General features: G+C 42.0%; 1 protein-coding gene across 2 annotated transcripts in view; it reads left to right on the forward strand.

Moving 5' to 3' along the window:
• Window positions 1–19,111, forward strand: part of Dpysl3 (dihydropyrimidinase like 3) — a 112,328-nt gene that overhangs the window by 43,260 nt on the left and 49,957 nt on the right. Inside the window, exon 1 of one of the 2 annotated variants that reach the window (XM_057789059.1) lies at window positions 376–597. The exons of the other annotated variant lie outside the window; for it this stretch is intronic. Within the exon in view, the coding sequence (XP_057645042.1) occupies window positions 559–597 (39 nt within the window). The 5' untranslated portion in view covers window positions 376–558. Of the gene's footprint in view, window positions 1–375; window positions 598–19,111 lie in introns of those variants that run through there. 2 annotated transcript variants of the gene reach the window in all.

Below are 19,111 nucleotides of genomic sequence, written 5' to 3' on the forward strand. Positions count from 1 at the left end.
GTGGGTGTTCCGAGGGGTTTGGCCCTGGAGGCGCATAGGCCACTAGCGTGGGTTCGCCTGGGATTGTAGCATCCTTGCCCTGAAAAGTCCCTTGCGCCCCCTGGTGGCTGAGGAGCTGACTGGTTCCGAGAATCTAGCAAGTAAAGGAGGGGGAGCCTTGGGCGGGGGGAGTGGGTGAGGCAGATGCATAGAAGAAAATCAATAGGGATAAGAGAGAAGAGGGAGGAGTCTTAGATCAGCCATTCCTGCCTTACGGGGTCCCAGCTGGCACCACAAAAGAAAAAACAAAAAAGAAACCCCAACCCGGGCGTGAACGCCAGTGGAGGAGGGTGCGAGTGGCCGGGGGGCGGGTCGGGGCGAAGGGAGACCGAGGAGATTTACTATTGTCTCTGGCAGCCGCCGCGGGAGCCCGGGAGGGGGGCGGAGGCAAGAGGAGGCGGCGGCACCGGCCAGTGCACCATTCCCTCCACCTGATCTGGGGCGCTGTGCGCTGAGCCAGACGCACGAGCAGCAGCAGTAGCAGCGAGGCAGGCATCCCCTGCAGCCAACGCAGCAACCATGTCATACCAGGGCAAGAAGAACATCCCGCGGATCACGGTGAGTCGGCCGGTGACTCCTAGCCGGCCGCGGGCGGGGTGGCGCGGATGCCACTGGCGTCCCCGCCGGGTCCCTCGGGAAATAGGGACCCAGCGCGATCCGGGCACTTGAGTGCGGCGGTCGGACCAGACGGCACAGCCGGCGCCAAGCTGGTGCAGCGACCATGGGGCTTGAGGAAATCAAAACAAAGAGGAAAACCTAAACACTGACTCGGAGAACTTCGGGTTGTTTGTCCGTCTCCACTGCCCAGAGCGCCTGCCTCACAGGGCTCAGCGGATCCCAGTCTCGCCTGGGAATGGGGCGTGGGGATCGGTGTGTGCTCCCGCAGCTTGAGGTGTGCTTTTTGTTGATGGATCCTTTGGGTTTGGCAGGGTATGAGAGATGATACCTTTCTCCACCGGCACTTGGCAGCTGGACCGCGCCCCTCTCCTGGCTCTGGCAGTAAGGCGCCTTGGAGAGGGTTTTGTGGGTGCCTTGAATACCAGTCCTCTCACATACCCTCCTTTCTCACATTTAAACTGATCTAGGTCTGGGTGTGTCAGATTCCAGACTCAACAACTAACGTGGCTGCAATGAAAATGATCAACTTTATTTCACCTCAATCGTTTACCTTTTACATGCCGTTCCTATTCCTCGTCCAAAAGAAAGCTGAGTTTTCAGAGAACATTTTAGTTTGCAGTTGCACAACGACACTTTGAGTGCATGCGGTGTTCAACTGCCATTGTGTGTTAGACTGAGCCACCGGCGACTGGCTGGTGTACCTAGGGCGGATTAGAGAAGAGGACATGCTTTTTATCAGCTATTGAACGGTTTTCCACCCAGGTACTGTCCTGGACGAAATACCTTGCCCAGCCTGTGATTCCTCCCTGATGAGTTAGTTGACTTGATGCCCTGAATAGTGAAGACATATGGCAGTCTGGGATAGCATTAAAACAAAAAGCAATAGCCCATGACATTTGGTGGTTTAGCAAGAAGCAGTATGGCTGTTGTATTTTGTGTGTGTGTGTGTGTGTGTGTGTGTGTGTATTAGAGGGATGGGTGGCTACTCCATCTTTGCAAGGGGAACAAAGGAAGTGATAGTTGGCCTCTGGGAGGCTCTGCAGCTGCCCCAGGGCCGACTGCTACCTGCCACCTGCTCAATTGGTAGCGATCTGCCAAGATTTTGCCACGAGCCTGAGTCTGTGTACACTTTTGCCTCTTGTGCCTCCTATGCCATTGAGTGAAGGACCTTCTTCATGCGCCTCTGGCACTGCATTGTTAAGCGGCTTATTTGTATTGTATCATCTCACCTTCAGCGTGCACCTGAGCCTTCCTTCACTTTGACGTTTGCACCCCACCCCTACTAGTCGTCCACTTGATCCGACCAGGGAAGAAATACTCCCTAGGGAGAATAGCTGAGCTGAGTAGGGATCCTTTTGCCTGGCAGAGGCTTTGGGCTTAAAGGTGTACTCCTGTATTAACTGTATTAACCTGACAGCATTAACTCTCCATTCTTGGGGAAACATTGTGTCAGTGTTTGCTTGGTGCCAGTTGCCTTTGCAAAGAAATATAGAAGGTATCACTCTTTGTATTCTCTTTGAATCTAGTTGGGATCTCAGCTTTGTCTTTATATTGGTTACTTTAATGATGTGATGAGACCAAGTCTCTCCTGCTATTGCAGCTGGAGGTCCACTGCCTTTACACCTAGTCTGCACTTGCCAAATATCCTTTTTGGGACAGACAGAGAATCATCCCCTGCCCCATCCAATTTTCAAAGGTCTCATTCATTCTTCTTACAGACCCAGCCTGTGACATGGCATTCAGGACCACACCCATTCCTCTAGGTACCATTTCAGCCACGTTAAGGAAAGATAAAGACATTTAGCCAGATAGCTCGTCTTAGGAACCATGGTAACTGTGACTGTGCCCTGCCCTGTTCTCAGGAGGGGGCTAGTAAGGATTCCCTTTTGTCTCTATTTGGATGCTTTTCCCAGGGGTACTTCCTTCATTTTCAGTGCGTCTCCCATTCTTTCTCTGTGCATGGGTGTGGTACTACATACAGCGGGTACTGGAAGCTGGAGCTGCATCTCCAGCAGCTGGAACAGGACTGGACAGTGGGTGTGAATTTCTTCAAGCCAGGCTGCCTGGCAGTCATTGTTAAAACCAGGCGGATGACAAGGAGGGCATGGCAGGGGGCGGGGTTGTCATTGGGGATAAGGAATCCATTTCTAGATTTTTTTTCCTCATGCTTTGTGCTTGCGTTTCTGCAAACAAGGATTCTTCCTGGAATAAAACATCATTGTATGTTTCTATGACTATAAGAGATTATCTTTCTATTACAAGTATTAAAATAACTCTCCTAGACATAGGTTAAAAAATATAAAATATGGACACAGCTCTACAAAGATTGAAAATGTGGTTAAAACTCTATATACAAGAATATGTTCCCTACTGTCAATATTGGTTCATTTTTAAGACAGCTAGCTAACCTTCTAAAATTAGGAATTAACTGTTCTAATCCCTGTCTTCTTTTCTGTTAAGGCAGCCCCACCCAGTAGCTCAAGTGTCACTATAGGCTGAAGACTGAAGGAGGCAGTCTTGGCCGAGCCTGACCCACTTGTCTCTCTAGACACAACCTTCAGCCATCATTTTTGGTAGAAGTGAGGGTTTTTATTGTTGTTGTTTTGTTTAATTGCTTTCCTCCCTCAGACTGCTTCCACTGTCGTCCTCAGGCTTAATCTTTTCTACTCTCAAGTGTGCATTGGTTTCTTGAGGGCAGGGGGTTTTGCTGTTGCTGGTGGAATGGGGATGGGGCTTTGCTTGTGAGTAGCTCAAGTGAGGATCTTGTTTTGCCTTTGTAGGACATCAAGGTGAAATGTCTTTTCCACCTCAACATTGGTCCTCGACCCTCAGTGTCAGACCCTAGTTATTCTGGGTTGCTCAACGGATTAGGCAAGAGACCTTCTAGGTCAACTATCTGATACTGTGCTGGCCACCTAGTACCTAAGGAGTTATCAGTTCAATGACTGGATGATTAAATATATCTCCTAACCTGTTACTTTGTTCCAGTATTGTGTTGTGTGCATTGCATGTTTCTCTTATTCAAGCCTAGAATCAATACAGTCTGAGAGTATACTTATCCATATTCTAGGGATTTAAGAAAACCTTAAAATCTTTTATCTATTATTTTTCATAAAAATATAGCATTTGAAATGCTACCTCTCCCATGTTAATTTGCAGGCTTTTTAAAATGGTGACAGTCAGTCATTTTCTTTCTCTAATATAAGCTCCCACTTAAAGCTGACCACAGCAATGGGAAGACCCCTGATGGGTGGGTACCAGTACTTTCTGTGCATTTTCTTGTGTGAGCATCCACAAAAACCCACTTCAATGTTTAGAGCCTGGAAACCTGGGTAGATCAAGTCAGTTACTCAGAGTCACATAGTGGGAGTTTGGAGGAAAAACTGGAAATCATGTTCATGGCTTCTCCTAAGGTCACATGAAGAGCCCCAGAATTCTCTCCCCTCCCCCTCCCCGCCTGCTCTGCATCTTTCTGTGAGACAAACCACAGAGAGGTGGCTTTTTCTAAAAACTAATGGATTTTTGTAAGTAGAGTCTTGTATGTAGAAGGAACTACATTTCTGTTCTCTGGAGGCCGAGTTACCTGTGTGATCCTCAGACATTGCTGAGTGACATACCAGCTGGCAGTTTCAATCTAGAGCGTAGAGTCTGAACTCTGAAATCTTGCTGGAAATGGGGTAGTAGGTTCAAAGGCAAGAACTTTTTTTTTTTTTTTTTTTTTTTTTTAAGAAATAAAAGGGTCCAGTGAACTGTAGGAGTGCCTGTGGCCTTTGGAATGGGGGCCTAGACTTGACTTTGAGGAAGGGGACAATACAATCTGCTCCCCACATCTGTGGATCCCTTGTGCTTCAGAAGGTATCACTTAATGGGAAGAAAATATCAGGAGGTAGAGAATTAGAGTGTGGAGACCAAAAGAAGAAGCCAGCCTATCCAAGTAAGGAGTCTTGGAAGGGGAATTCCAAAGTGAAAAGCAGATGAAAACCACTTAGGAATGGGAAGCATTTGAGCTAACTGATTGTGGAAATGTTGACTCAGGTCATGCCAGAAATATCTATTCTGTTCCTCTATGCTCTGAGCAGGTATGCCATGATTCCCACCCAGGCTATTCTTTCTGAAGTATAATCAACATGCCCCAGGTGTACTAAGAGCTTGGAGTGCCAGTTGCTGCGGCTAAACCAGCAAAAAAATACTTGGGGGAATTCCAGAGATTTCTTAAAAGAATTTGAAGCTTACCTGGTTCACCCACCAGCTGGCATATAAAAATTGTCTCTTTTCATCCCACTGGGCTGATAGGAGGGTCAGTGAGCTGAGGCCCCTGAACGTGGTCTGTGAACCCGGAGGTGTTCAAGACAGTAAACACCAGTTTGTTTATTTCAGAGTGTGAACATTAGTAAAGGAACATTTGACAAATGTCTGGTTTGTAAAGAGATTCCCTTGGGAAACTTTTTTTTTTTTTTTTTTTTTTTTTTTTTTTTTTTTTTTTTTGGTTTTTCGAGACAGGGTTTCTCTGTGGCTTTGGAGCCTGTCCTGGAACTAGCTCTTGTAGACCAGGCTGGTCTCGAACTCACAGAGATCCGCCTACCTCTGCCTCCCAAGTGCTGGGATTAAAGGCGTGCGCCACCACCGCCCGGCTTCTTGGGAAACTTTTAAAACAAGTTTTCAAACAGAAAAGAATGAAAATGATTTCATATAAAACATTAATAATTTTCTTGCCTTAGTTATATTACAAGTCTGTAGAATTGTGCCTTTCATTCTTTTCTGACAGTCAGACAAGAGCCCACCAGACTGCCTTTGGACAGATCCAGAAATTCCCAAATACGTCTGCACAGTGCTGTTTCCAGTCCTGTTCAGCTTCAATCTAGAGTGACATGGGGTGGCTCCGCCTTTCCAGCGGACTGTTCACAACTCCACTCGCAGTGGCCTTTTCTCTACCACTTTCTTCCTAAATTAGAAAAACTTGATTAAATTTGAAAAAGAACAAAACCACCTTTGTATCCTATATGGCTCTTTGTTCGCTCTTGGCATGTTTTCTAGGACCATTTGTATCTGCTTATTACGTATAAAAGCTGCAACGTGTTAACTACAGTGGGGATGTGTCCCTAGGGTACAAATGTGCCTGTTTGATCCAGCCCCTGCTTTTAATCAGAAGGGACTAAAAAGATGGGGACCATCCTTTCTCCGAGGTGATGCTAATAGGTGAGCAGAAACCACCACCCCTACACCCAGTGAAGCCTTCATCAGGTTCACACACAGCTTCACCTATCCTCCACCTTCCCTCAGACCACTGAGAAACAAGTGTAAAAGGGTCTTCTATAAGTTTCTCGTTCATCAAATCCATCTCAGCACATGTCTGTGTCAACATCTGACATAGAGTTCCCTCCAAAATAAGAGCTCATCTGGTAAAATAAGATGAGTCCTTCCACCTGGCTCTTATTTCGTGGAGTAGAAATATGCCTACTCCTGTGGAGGGCATCCTCTGAACTAGAGCGCCGGTTAGCAAGATGAAGCTTAAGCACAATGGAGCTATTAGATCATCAAGTGACTGAGCCCAAACTAATGGAATTACCCCCTGTACCCTACCACAAGCTGCGTGGATTAATTCATTTAGTTCACTGCAGCTTGGACATACAGTTACATGTCACTAACTGTGCGCTCTAGAGAAAGGATCAGAGAGATTTCCTAATTTGACTAAAGTCACGTGGGTTAAAAGAAAGATCCTGGGTTTGTTCCATCCAGAGACAAGACCGTTACCTAAACAAGAAAGCAGGAGTTCCTTGGAGACAATTGACTACTCCCCGCCCCTAATTCTCTACACCTGGTAGCTCAGGCAGCCAGTATTTGCAGGAGGGGGTGGGGTGAGGAGGTGCTGGCCAAGTGTGTGGCATCACCATTGGAGGAAGAACGGAGTGTCTACCCGTCTAAGGCAGTTCTCTCAGGCCTCTGAGTTTCCTTCTGGCTTTTGCCCAGGAGCACGTAGCAGTTCAGGATGGAAAGCAGATGCTGGTTTTTGTTTTTGTTGTTGTTGTTTATTTGTTTGTTGGTTTTTGTTTTGTCTTTGTTTTGTTTTCTCCTGCCTTGCTTTACTGCAGATCTGGGCTTGCAACCCCTTCTCATTCTCTGGCCCTGTCCTTTTCCCAGACAGAAGGAGCCAGACTCCTTACTCCCATTCAGAGACCCACCCAGCACTCTAAGCCACATAGAAGCTCCATAATAGAATGGTCCAGGAATCTTTTTGGGACATCTGGAACTCAAAGACAAATTTCTCATGGCTTACTTTCTTTTTTCTCTGCCATAGAAGTACTAGACAATAAGACATGTAGGATAAGAGAGAATTCTTTCCCTGATGATAATATCCAGGATCTTGTACATCTTATACACTCACTTTAACTTTACACTGAGCTACTATAGCCACAGCCCAGATTTTATCTGAAGAGAGGCATCCCTTAGGGAAGCAAGCAAGCTCTTTTCTGACCACAGAGCAACAGAACCCTGAAGGGAGTGTCCTCAGCCTTGCCCTTGCCTCTCATTTACCTGAGACTCTAGGTAGCCTCAGAATCTGCACTGGTAAACAGATCTTTGCACTCTCTGATCCCCAAGGTCGCTGCTAATGCAAATGATGCGGGGGGGGGGGCAGCCCTTCCTCCTCTGTTCCACATTCACTTAGAAGTTATTAACTGATCCTGTGAGGGAAGCTGGAGCAGGGGAACGCATCAGAGTTGTTGGCTTCGGCTCAGCAGGACCAGCCAACATCTGTGTTGGATAGAAGGGACTCTGGATGCTTTTTACCCTTAAGGCCTCAGGTTTTCTTTTTTTTTTTTTTTTTTTTTTAAAATTAGACATTTTTATTTAAAGATATGTTATCCTTTATAAGAAACTTTAAATAAACACTGACACAAGCTAATGTAATATACAATCAACAAGAATTATGACCAGTTAATCTAAAAATGAATTCTTATATTTTCTTTTTTTTTTTTTTTTTATTATATATTTTTTTTTATTCTTTTTTAATTAAAATTTCCAACTGCTCCCCGTTTCCCATTTCCCTCCCCTCCTCCCACACATTGCCCCCTCCCCCCTCTCCCCTCCCCTAACCCCACTCCTCTTCTCCTCCCCCCAGTCCATTCCCCCTCCCTCTCGCTACTGAAGCTGATGAGAAGCCAAGGACAATGGCACTAGGTTTCGATCCTAATACATGAACTGGCTTTGTGGGAGCTTAGCCTGTTTTGATGCTCACCTTCCTGGGCCTGGATGGAAGTGGGAGGACCTTGGTCTTCCTGTAGGGCAGGGAATTTGGACTGCTCTTCAGGTTTTCTTATTTAGGGAGTGGACTTAGCGAATAGACTACACCAAACAACAGCGTGGGGTGGGGGTAGTAATGAGTGATAGGCCCTTTCTATAGCAGAGCTTTGGGTTAATGAAAACCAACATTATTAAAGTGATGTGATGATTCATTTGCTGTCACTGTGCCTCCTTCAGTGAAGGCTGTCATTGATAAAGGCACAAAGGAGACAATTGCCACAAATCCAGACTAGTCAAACAAACAAGCAAACAGAAAACAGCTCTAAGCCTGTGCTCGCCCAAGCCTTTTTGGCTGCCCGTGCTGATATTTTAAATATGATGGCTGCTGTCCAATGGAAACAGCCGCCTCTCAAAAGCCCAGTAATGCCCTGGGCTCTCTGTGAGGCTACCAGTGAAGGCCCTGCACTCAAATCTATGACCGGCACATATTGGATCCTCTGTTTAAGGAAAAGGAGCCTCACAAACAATACTGAATGAATAGATACATTTGACATTGACTTGCAGCATTACTTTAAATAGAAAAGATGACCCAAAAGAATGTGCCTTTTACTCCTGAACACCAGTCTCTTTCTAACTGACAACTTTCAAGAATATTCATTCTTAAGACTTAAAGATAAGGAAGGTCTGAATGTAAGAAACTGGCTCACTGAGCCAACAGAACACAACATCACTGTAGTCGAACAAACGAGTGACTGTGGTCCAGGGGCTGCCATAGGCAAGTGAACCTGGAAGCCTTCCGTCATTTACACTTTCTTCTTCCCTGGCCGTGCCCACTCCCAAAATCCGTGCACTCCTTCCAAGCATGTGTCAGTTGTAAACAGACACATCATTTCTCTCACTATTAACAACTGAAAGAATTCGTTCAGACCATTAACTCTTCTTTCAAATAAAGAAAGTTGTCACCATGACTCTTTGAACCTGAATGCAAACATAAATCTTAACGGATGCCTCTGTCTGCTTTTGTGCATCGACCACATAGTCCTTAAAATTATTAGCAGCTATTAGTCTCATTAGCACATGCACCATGAATTTGGTATTTTAGAAATACTGACTAGGGAGTAGCTTATTGCTCCTTCTTCTTCTTCTTCTTCTTCTTCTTCTTCTTCTTCTTCTTCTTCTTCTTCTTCTTCTTCTTCTTCTTCTTCTTCTTCTTCTTCTTCCTCTTCTTGTATTAGAGTTGAACATTTACATAGAAGGCTTTTAGGGTTGCCTCTGTGTTCTCATAGATTTTCATAGTCCCAACCCATGGAGATTGCCCTCTTTCTTAGGGCTTGGATTTGGAGATACTCTTGGCAAACCTCCTTGGTAAACCTCACGTATTAGTTAGGTTGGTTCAACACTGTAACCAAACGCCTGACAGAGGAGGAGGGATTTCTTTTGGTTCAGAGTCGGGTTCACAGTCCATGTCTTCAGGGGAGGGATGGCAGCTGGCAGCTCCATGACAGCGACAGCCTGGAGCTAGAACTTCACCCTTCCTTACGTCCAGACAGGATAGAAAGTCAGTAAGAAAATTTTAAACCCAGCAAAGTTAGTAGTTTAGATCAGCTATCACACTTCCTTGTCCGGTTTCAGAGTGTGGTTCATTGAAGCACGTTTGAAAGAGCTCATGTCAGCTCTCACCACGGAGTGGCAATACATACCATGGAGTGGCAATACACACCACGGGGTGGCAATAAATCTCTATTTTCACTACCGTTTTCATTGTTGTAACAAAATATCTGAAAAGGGCATAGTAAGGAAGGAAAATCTTGAGTGAGGCTTGCAGTTCAAGGGAATCCAATCTGTCACGAAGGGGCAGCATTGCGGCAGGTGTCTCCATGGTGACAGGAGAGATCTCTAACCTTCACACATCCTATTGAAAGATGAAGCAGAGAATGGTAGGAAATGGGGCCTGCCCCCAGTAACTGCACACGTGAGCTGAAGAGGGACATTTCAAAGCGGATCGTTCTTGTTGTAACAGCAATCGCCGGATCCCTTTGCTCTGCAGAAAAAAGTGAAGCCTGGGAGGTCAGTGTATCCATGGGCCTAGAACATGGAAATCATTGCGTTTAGTATTGCATGTATTATGATGGTGACGTCATAATATAATCAGATGCAATAGAAACATTTTTGATATTTTTCTGTTGTTGAGTTAGTAGTAGTTTTTGACTACTTGCTATGTGAAGATGTCACAGGAAATCTAATGAGAATAATTTAAGGGGAAGAAGTTTTACAAGAAGATTTGGTATTTGCTGTGCCTTAGATTAATTGATTTCATTTAGTATCTCACTTAATCCTGAAAACAGCTTGTTAGATAGAACCCCAGCAGAGATCTTCCATTTTGTCAGTGAAGACATGCAAAGAGTAAGGCTTTAGTTCACATAAACCTCAAGTGATTGAAATTCAAATTCGAGTTTTTCTCTCCGACTCTGAACTCACATTCTTTTTTTTTTTTTTATCGTTTTTTTTTTTTTTTTGAAACAGGGTTTCTCTGTAGTTTTGGATCCTGTCCTGGAGCTCACTCTGTAGAACAGACTGGCCTTGAACTCACAGAGATCAGCCTGTCTCTGCCTCCAGGGTGCTGGGATTAAAGGCATGGGTCTTGTAGCCACTTTACACCCTATATTTAAGAAAATCTCACATTCCTGGAGACATAAAACTTTGTCTTTCTTCAGGTTCACACCGTACCCCTTCTTGTTTCCCAAGAGGCACAAGTAGAACAAGAAGTTCTAGAAGCATCCATTTGGTGACCAGCAATCACTGATTCACACCCAGAAACCTTCAGCCTTCCTGCCCAGAGCCCAGCCGTAACTTGTCTTCTGACAGGCACAGCTTGGCAGGGAGGTGGGCCTCACTTTCATCCCCAAGGCTGCTTTCCCCTGAAGACTTACCAGTGAGAGGTGTCTCTTGACAATGGGAATTTGATTTTGTTTCTTTTTTGGGGGGGAGGGGTTGTTTTTGTTTTTGAGCAGTGTTTCTCTTTGTAACAGCCCTACCTGTCCTGAAACTTACTTGTAAACCAGGCTGGCCTCCTATTCATAGAGATCCTCCTGCCTCTGTCTCTGCAGGGATGAAAGGCCTCTATTTTTTTTTTTCAAGTGGCATTGCTCCTTGCTGATTTTGTGAATTTTTCTCACAATTTTTTTTTTTTTTTTTTTTTTTTTTTTTTTTTTTTTTTTTAGGTAGGGGAGAAGAGAATATTAGAAACTAAACTGTCACTAACCAGATCCATATATTGGCTTCCTGACCACCAGTCCTTAAAATATGTCTGTGTTTAGAGAGAGGCTCTTTATAAAGAGAGAATGAATCAAGTTAAATGATGCCATTAAGAGCCTATCTTAATCTAGCATGAATTAAAAAAATAAAATCACACTGCCATCCCTGCGCACGCACACATGGAGAGAGGAAGGTACATTTAAAGATCCTGAGAAGAAGAGAAAGTGGTCCACAAACCCAGGAGCCAAGTCTCAGCAGCTACCCTTGCCAGCCCTTTCCATAAGACCTGCAGCCATCAAAGTCACACAGGGCGAAGGTCAAAGGCAGAGAACTTGAACATTTGAAAGCTTAGCTTGTGACAAGAATCATTCTTTATAAGAAATGATACCATGCCAGAGCATGAATTTAGAGATGGAATCATATTCCAATCTGGAAGGCTGCCTGGGATATAGTTACTCTTGACCTTACTTGAGAGATGAGGGAGTGCAGGCTTAGAAAGTCAAAGGCCTATGGTAATTGATGGAGCAAGGCCCTTTGTTGGGGGATATTTGTACACTACGTTAAAATGTATTGCTGTGATTGGTGTAATAAAAAGGTGAATGGCCAATAGCTAGGCAAGAGATACAGGCGGGACTTCAGGGCAGAGAGAGAACTCTGGGAAGAAAGGTGGAGTCGTCAGACAGACAAGAGGAAGCAGGATGGGCAGTAGGGAGATAAGGTAACAAACCTTATGGAAGAATGTAGATTAAAAACTATAGGTTAATATAAGTTCTAAGAACTAATTAGAATAAGCCTAAACTAAGGCTGAGCTTTTATAGTTAATAATAAGTCTCCATGTTATTATTTGCAGGCTGGTAGTCTGTACAAGATTATCCAACTACAGTCCAAATTTACCTTCTTCTCTTATTTTAAATCTTCAGTTAGTACCCTGTTCTCCTTCCCAGTGAGAGACTTAACCAGGCCTTGAGTAACCCTTGCTTACCAGAAGCTTTCCTGTTGGAAGAAAAATGAAAACGACCCCAGCACCACAGTGAACTTGGAACCAGTTCAGTTTGGAGACTAGATAAGTTTGGCTCCTGGTTTCAGGGTAAAAATTGTAGTCTGGGAATATTAAGAAGATGTAATATGACTAATAAAAACCAAGAGACAGATATTGGGGTTCAACCTGAAGATCAGAAAAGCAAAGCAGCCAGCCACTAGCTCTTACCTCTACTTCAGTCTGAAATGGCGATCCTGCCTCCAGGAATCTCAGAATGAGACTATGTCTGAAAGCTGCCTCCTCCCAGTTTATATTCCTCTTTAGTGTTGAGATTAGAAAGCATGCACCACTACCATCCAGTGTCTATGGCAAGTTAGTGTGGCTACTGGGATTAAAGGTGTGTGTCACGACTGCCTGGTCTGTGAGGCTGACCAGTGCAGCTGTTTTACTCTCTGATCATCAGGCAAGCTTTATTTATTAAAATACAAATGAAATAACACTATAAGAAGACAATGTAGTTAGGTTTCTCTAGAGTTTACACTTTCAAAAACTGATGGGATAAATATCTACTAATAATAAAAAATTAGCATTCCTAGTAACAGATCCCTGACCCTGAAGAAGTCTGACCCTCCAAAAGAGAACTAACTATCCACTTTGCTCACTTTTGCTAAAGCAAACCCATATAGACTCATCATAAGCAGACATAGAAGCTCTATGCCAGACTGTCCCATAACATAATTTAGAATCTTTCAATTAATTTTAAGATTTATTTTACTTTTATTAAAGTAGTAAGATGATCAATATGCCACCAATGCAAAACCAGAAAAGAGTAGAAAAAAGACATGCAGCACTCCCTCCTGTGAGTCTGAAGATGCTTGCCTGTCTATGCTAGGTTTGCCTGACCTACCTGTTGGCTTGACCTTTGCAGTAAAATCTTTAACTCAGACACTCCTCACTGCTGTTCATCATTGGCGCCACCAGAATTCAAGCCGATCCATCAACTTTACTGTAAGAATTCCATTCAGTGCTCCATTGTGGTCATCCCAAAAATTATTCTCCATGAGTAGTCACAGTGCCCCTAAATATAGACCAGGCCAAACGACTGTCTTGAAATGTCCTCTGTAATACCACAAATAAAGCTAAGGCCCTGGTTCCTGAGGCTGCATGTGCTTACTGCTGCCACTGCCTTCTGGTGACTTGGGCTTGGCCTCCCATCCAGCTTGTACTTAGTCACATGCTTGTCTCTAGCTTACAGTGTCAATATTTTTTGTTGTGAACATGGGATTCTTTTCTAATACTCCATTATTCAGAGGTTTCTTTTTTTATTTATTTATTAAAGATTTCTGCCTCCTCCCCGCCACCACCTCCCATTTCCCTCCCCCTCCCCCAGTCAAGTCCCCCTCCCTCATCAGCCCAAAGAGCAGTCAGGGTTCCCTGCCCTTTGGGAAGTCCAAGGACCTCTCACCTCTTTCCAGGTCTAGTAAGGTGAGAATCCAAACTGCCTAGGCTCCCACAAAGCCAGTACATGCAGTAGGATCAAGACAGCTTCTCATACGTTGGAAAACTTAATCAAAGATAGTCCTGCATGCTGTGTTTATCTAAATTATTCTATTATCAGTAAAGACTCAGGAGTCAGATATTGGGGTGAAAACCTGATAGATCAAAGAAGGGGCAGGGGAGTGACTAGTTGACTTTCTCTCCACATTTCCTATATTGAAGAGACCTCGATATCTCTAAGTCCTTCTCTACACCTTCCTGTAAATCTTCTCTATCCATATTCTTGGCTTCTCTGTGGCTAATTCTGGTCATCTAGTTGCTGGCTCCACTTCCTGTTTCAAGGTTAACTTTATTAACACAGTCTTGGGGTATTATAGTGTGATCAAATATCCTGCAATACCTACACTCTCACCTCCGCTGTCTCTGGTCTTCTTTCTCAATGTCCCTAATCTCTGCTGAGATTATATCTTCCATCTAGTCCTGATGACGAAAGTTACAAAATAATCTCACACTAGTTCAAAATCATGTATGATAAATGGTTATTTATTTAGGGGAGACTCACAGATCACTGTCCTAGATAACAGTCCTCTGCACTAACTGGCAACAGGAACAGAGTCTAGCAGCCAGAAGCAAGAGAGCAAGGGCATGCTTTACAGCTGCATTTATAGTATAAGAGACTACACCCAAGTGGGCTGGTATCTTAAAGGCTATTGGCCAAAGGAGCTCCCACCTCACCTCTCAGTTTTGTTTAAATAAGAGAGTTCCAAACCCAATACAAAATTATGTACACTAAAAACAGATATAAAGTATAAAGTTAGAATTACAACTAGCATAAATAATATTAAGCAAGGAACATATCCTAATGATACAATAAACATTCTATCCTAAGGAATCTAAATCTTGTTATTAGAAATGGCTTGGCTAGATCATAAGAGGACAGTAACTGAGACTATCTAATCTTCAATCCCATTGAAGGTCTGAGAAGGGAGATAATATTACTTGAGTAGGCAGAAAGTGCAATCAACCAGCTTCCAAATTGTTCAGTAGATGACAGAGACAACTGTCTTCCTGAGTAATCACCCAAAGTCTCATTTGCAATGTTGAAGCAACCAACTTTGACTAAGGCCTCAAGTAACTGACAGTCCATTTTCAGTGGCAGGAACATTTTCAGAACCATCTTACTCTGTCTTGGCAAGGTCTGGCAGGGTTTTGTTTTGTTTTTGTTTTTTGGTGTTGTTTTGTATCCTGCTTGTTCAGTCTGAACATTGTGCACTTTGTCAGTGGTCAAGGCATGGGCAGTTCCTTGCCCAAAGGCCAGTTGTGCCAAGAAGAAAACAAACTCCAAATAGAGTGTCTTTGGTGCTCAACACTATCTTGGGAATGATTGGTGCTGCTAGGAGCAATTGTGTCTCACATCAACAGAATCCTAAATTGTTTAAATGCCATGTTCTACAGATCTTTGAAGTGGTTGAAGATTACCTATCTATGCAGAATACAATTTCTGTGTATCGAAAGAACCTAATTAGTCTGACTAAAAGTATACAAACATAAATGACTATTGACCTATAATACTTAATACCTATACAATTTAAAGATTAAGACTTTATATCAGAATATTAAACAATCTTTAAACAACTGTTCAGTAAAGGAGGACAATAAACTCAAAATGTAACAATGTATAAATATCTTGATCAGAGGTAGAAATATATAATTTAATATGATAAATATATCTTAAAATTGTATCAATATACAAAATGTCTTAAACAGAGGTAGAAACATACATGCATGCAATCTGACAAAATAACTTAGTATAGGTGTAAAAATATTGTAAACAGAAATAGGACCATATTCAATATGATAAATATAATTTGAACTTGTATCAATATACAAAAATCTATACCAATATAAATTGTTCATGAATATAGCTTACAAATATTCATTATATTACTCACTATTATTATTATTATTATTATTACTAATGTGAGTAAGTTCACATTAATTTACCTATTGTCCCACTCAGTTTTCCCTCTTTGTTTTGAGATCTCTGGGCTTACATAATTTCCACCCTAATCCCCAACCCTATATGAGTAATAATTAACCCCTAAATAGTGTCCCTAACCATAAGGACAAACTTTGTGCCTTCAGCACACTTTCAATTAATTATCGATCAATTTCTGCATTACCTTGTGCAAGAGGAACTGGCAGACCTGTATCTGATGTATATACATATATATATGGGATAAAGCCTATTCCTTACAATATCTTGAACCTGAATGAATAATGAAGTCAATTCTTTTTTATCTGGTATAAATTCAGCAGTATTAATATGCAAGACAACTCTTCCTCTATATTATGAATCAGTAACTATATTGAGGGGTTCCTTAAAATCCCTTAGTACCATGAGAATAGCATATAATTCTGCCTTTTGGACAGAATTAAAATGGCTTTGTTTGATATTACTGAATTCTCCTGATTTGTAACCTGCCTTTCCTGATTTATTTGCATCAGTATGCAATGTATGAACTCCAGTTATTGATAGGTGCATCATGTACAATTCGAGTAAGAATCCAAGTAGTTTTCTTTATAAGGTTAATTCTGTCACTTTTCCAAAAAAAAAAATAGCACAAGCTCTTTGCCATGGTTCATTGTCTTCCCATAATTTTTTAAATTTCACCAGCAGAAAAAAAAAAACCTATAATCTCTGTGAGGTCTATACCTGCTAGTTGACAAAGTCACAAACTTCATTTAATAATTAATTCAGGAACTTTTTCTATATAAGTTTTTAGATTTTTACTTGGTTTATGTGGTAAAAAGACCCATTCTGCCTTAAAATTCCTGTAGGGGAAATTCTGGAAGGCAATATGACTAGAATACATTTAAGATTTGGATTCACTATAACTACACATGCCTCCTATAATTTCTCTTCAATGACCATCAATTCTTTTTCTGCCTCAGGTGTTAATTCCTTAGGACTATTTAAGTCTTTGTCACCATTTAAGGTTTTGTTTAAATAAACTATTAGATCAGGTGTTATTCCAACAGCTGGTCATAGACTGGAAATGTCTCTTAACAGTCCTTGAAAGTCATTAAGAGCCTGCAATCAGTCTTTCCTAATTTGTGCCTTTTGTGTTCTAATTTTCTGTAAACCTATTTTGTAACCTAGGTAATTGACAGAATCTCCTCTTTGTATTATTAGGAGCAATTTGTAATCCCTATTTAGGCAAAACTTTTTTTTACTTCTTCAAGCATTCTTTCTAAAGTATCTGCATTTGAGTCAAATAACAAATGTCATCCATGTAATGGGTAAATTATAGACTTACAAATTGTGTGCATATTATTTCCAATGGCTGATTTACAAAGTATTGGCAAAGGGTAGGACTACTGAGCAATTCCTGTGGGAGGATAGTCCACTGGCACTTCCTAGTAGGCTGAGAATTATTATAAGTAGGTACTGTGAAAGCAATTTTTTCTCATTCCTTTACTTGTAAAGATATAGTGAAGAAACAATCCTTTAAATCAATAACTATAAGAGGTCATCCTTTTGGCAATAGAGAAGACAGAGGAATTACAGACTGTAGAGGGCCCATAGGTTGAATAACTTTGTTGACAGCTCTTAGATCTGTCACCATTCTCCATTTTCCAGAATTTTTTTTTAACAACAAATTCAGAAGAATTCCAAGAACTGGTTGATTCTTCCATATGGTGAGCATCTAATTGCTCCTGTACTAGCTGTTCAAGCCTGCAGTTTATCTTCGGTTAAAGGCAATTGTTTAACCCATATGGGTTTCTCAGTTAACCATTTTAAAAGCAAGGCCGTTAGTACCTCTGAAGGTTTGTTAATTTCTTTGTGTTATTATACAGCCTGAATGGCTGGTGACCTTTGTTTATAATATCTTATAATGTCCTTCCCAGAAGCATGAGTTTTGGGGACTGAAAGAATGTTAACCTGGGTATTCCATTGCTGCAATAGGTCATTACCTACACATGGCCTCAGCCTATCTTTCTGTCCTTCTGGTCCGATGCATTCAACCCACCTCATGCTTTGTTTTACTTGAGATAGGGTTCCAATTCCTAGGAATTGAATATCTGCCTCTTGAAAAGGCCACTCTGGATGCCAAGATTTTGGAGTAATGATACTCATGTCTGCACCTGTGTCTAATAACCCTCAATTACAATGTCATTTATACGCACTCTCAGCTTTGGTCTTTAATCATTTATAGAAGTCTGCCAAAATATATGTTTCCTATTTCCTTTTGGAGTTTTTTATTTATCCTCCATGTCTATTCCATCATCCAGAACAGTATGGTTTTTTTACACTAGTTACTGGATTGTTTAATTTTTCTGGTGAGACATGTTCTCCATTGTGACTGGGAATTACTGGACCTTGTTTAACATTGGGGCTGGCTAGAGGCCCCCAAGGAGTTTCCTGGTGGTATCGAGTCGCCTTGTCTGTCTCTTGTCAACTTACATTCTTTAGTTCAATATTGGCCTTTGTCACACCTCCTATATATACCAGAAGGCTGGGTCCTTCTATTCTTGCCATTCCTAGAGGAGACATTATTCCTAGGAATTCCTTGCCTACAGTCACTTCTTAGATGTCCTGTTCTACCACAATGAAGACACTTGGCATTTTGGTGTCTTCTCATACCATTGGAAATCACTTCTACCCATGCCTCAGTACTATAGTCAAATGTTTCAACATTCATTGCATGCAAGTTCCATTCATCTATGGGTGCTGATATGACCTTTAAAGTCTCAAGAATCTTCTTCTATTCTAAGTTGGCATTTTCAAAATCCATGGATTCAATTAGTACATGTCTAGCTTCAGGGTCTATCACTCCTACTTGTACAGCCTTAATCGTTGTAAGAAGCCAGTAAAGTGTTATCTATGGCCCTGTTTAACCCTAGTATATGAATCAATCCACCTTCTTGGTTCAGAAATCCTGTCCCAAGCATTTAAAGCTGCTGTGCTACATAGGGACAAGATGTGTTTGTCATAGTGAGCCTATTACTGAGGATCAGAGAATTCACAAAGAATTTGATCCCCTGTTGCTCTAAAATGTTTGCCTCTCTTCTCCAATAACACTTCCAAAGCAGCTGAAGCCCATTTTCTATTACCGCTGAGATTAATTGAAGCCAATTGTGTGTGGTAGCCTTATTGCTTAAAGCCCACATAAGAAATGATTGCTAGTTTTATTTCATTTAGATTGCTCATACATATTGGTTCCCATGTATATTTGTTGACTACCTTAGGGTACTTTGTGCCAGATGTTCTTTCTGAGGAAATTACCAAATATGCAGTTGAAACTCTGTGTAAGTCATCCCATTGTCTTGCATGTACTGGAGAGACTAAATCCTGTTCTTGTATCTCTTCTGTCCCTGCTCATCAATTTCAATAAATTCTTCAATCTTTTCAAATATCTTTATTACTTTTTAAAAATCTGAATCTCCTGTCCAGTGTTCTGTTCTAATGCTCTCACTGAG

Source organism: Chionomys nivalis, chromosome 14 (assembly GCF_950005125.1).
Source record: "Chionomys nivalis chromosome 14, mChiNiv1.1, whole genome shotgun sequence".
In the NCBI taxonomy this organism is placed as follows: Eukaryota; Metazoa; Chordata; class Mammalia; order Rodentia; family Cricetidae; genus Chionomys; species Chionomys nivalis.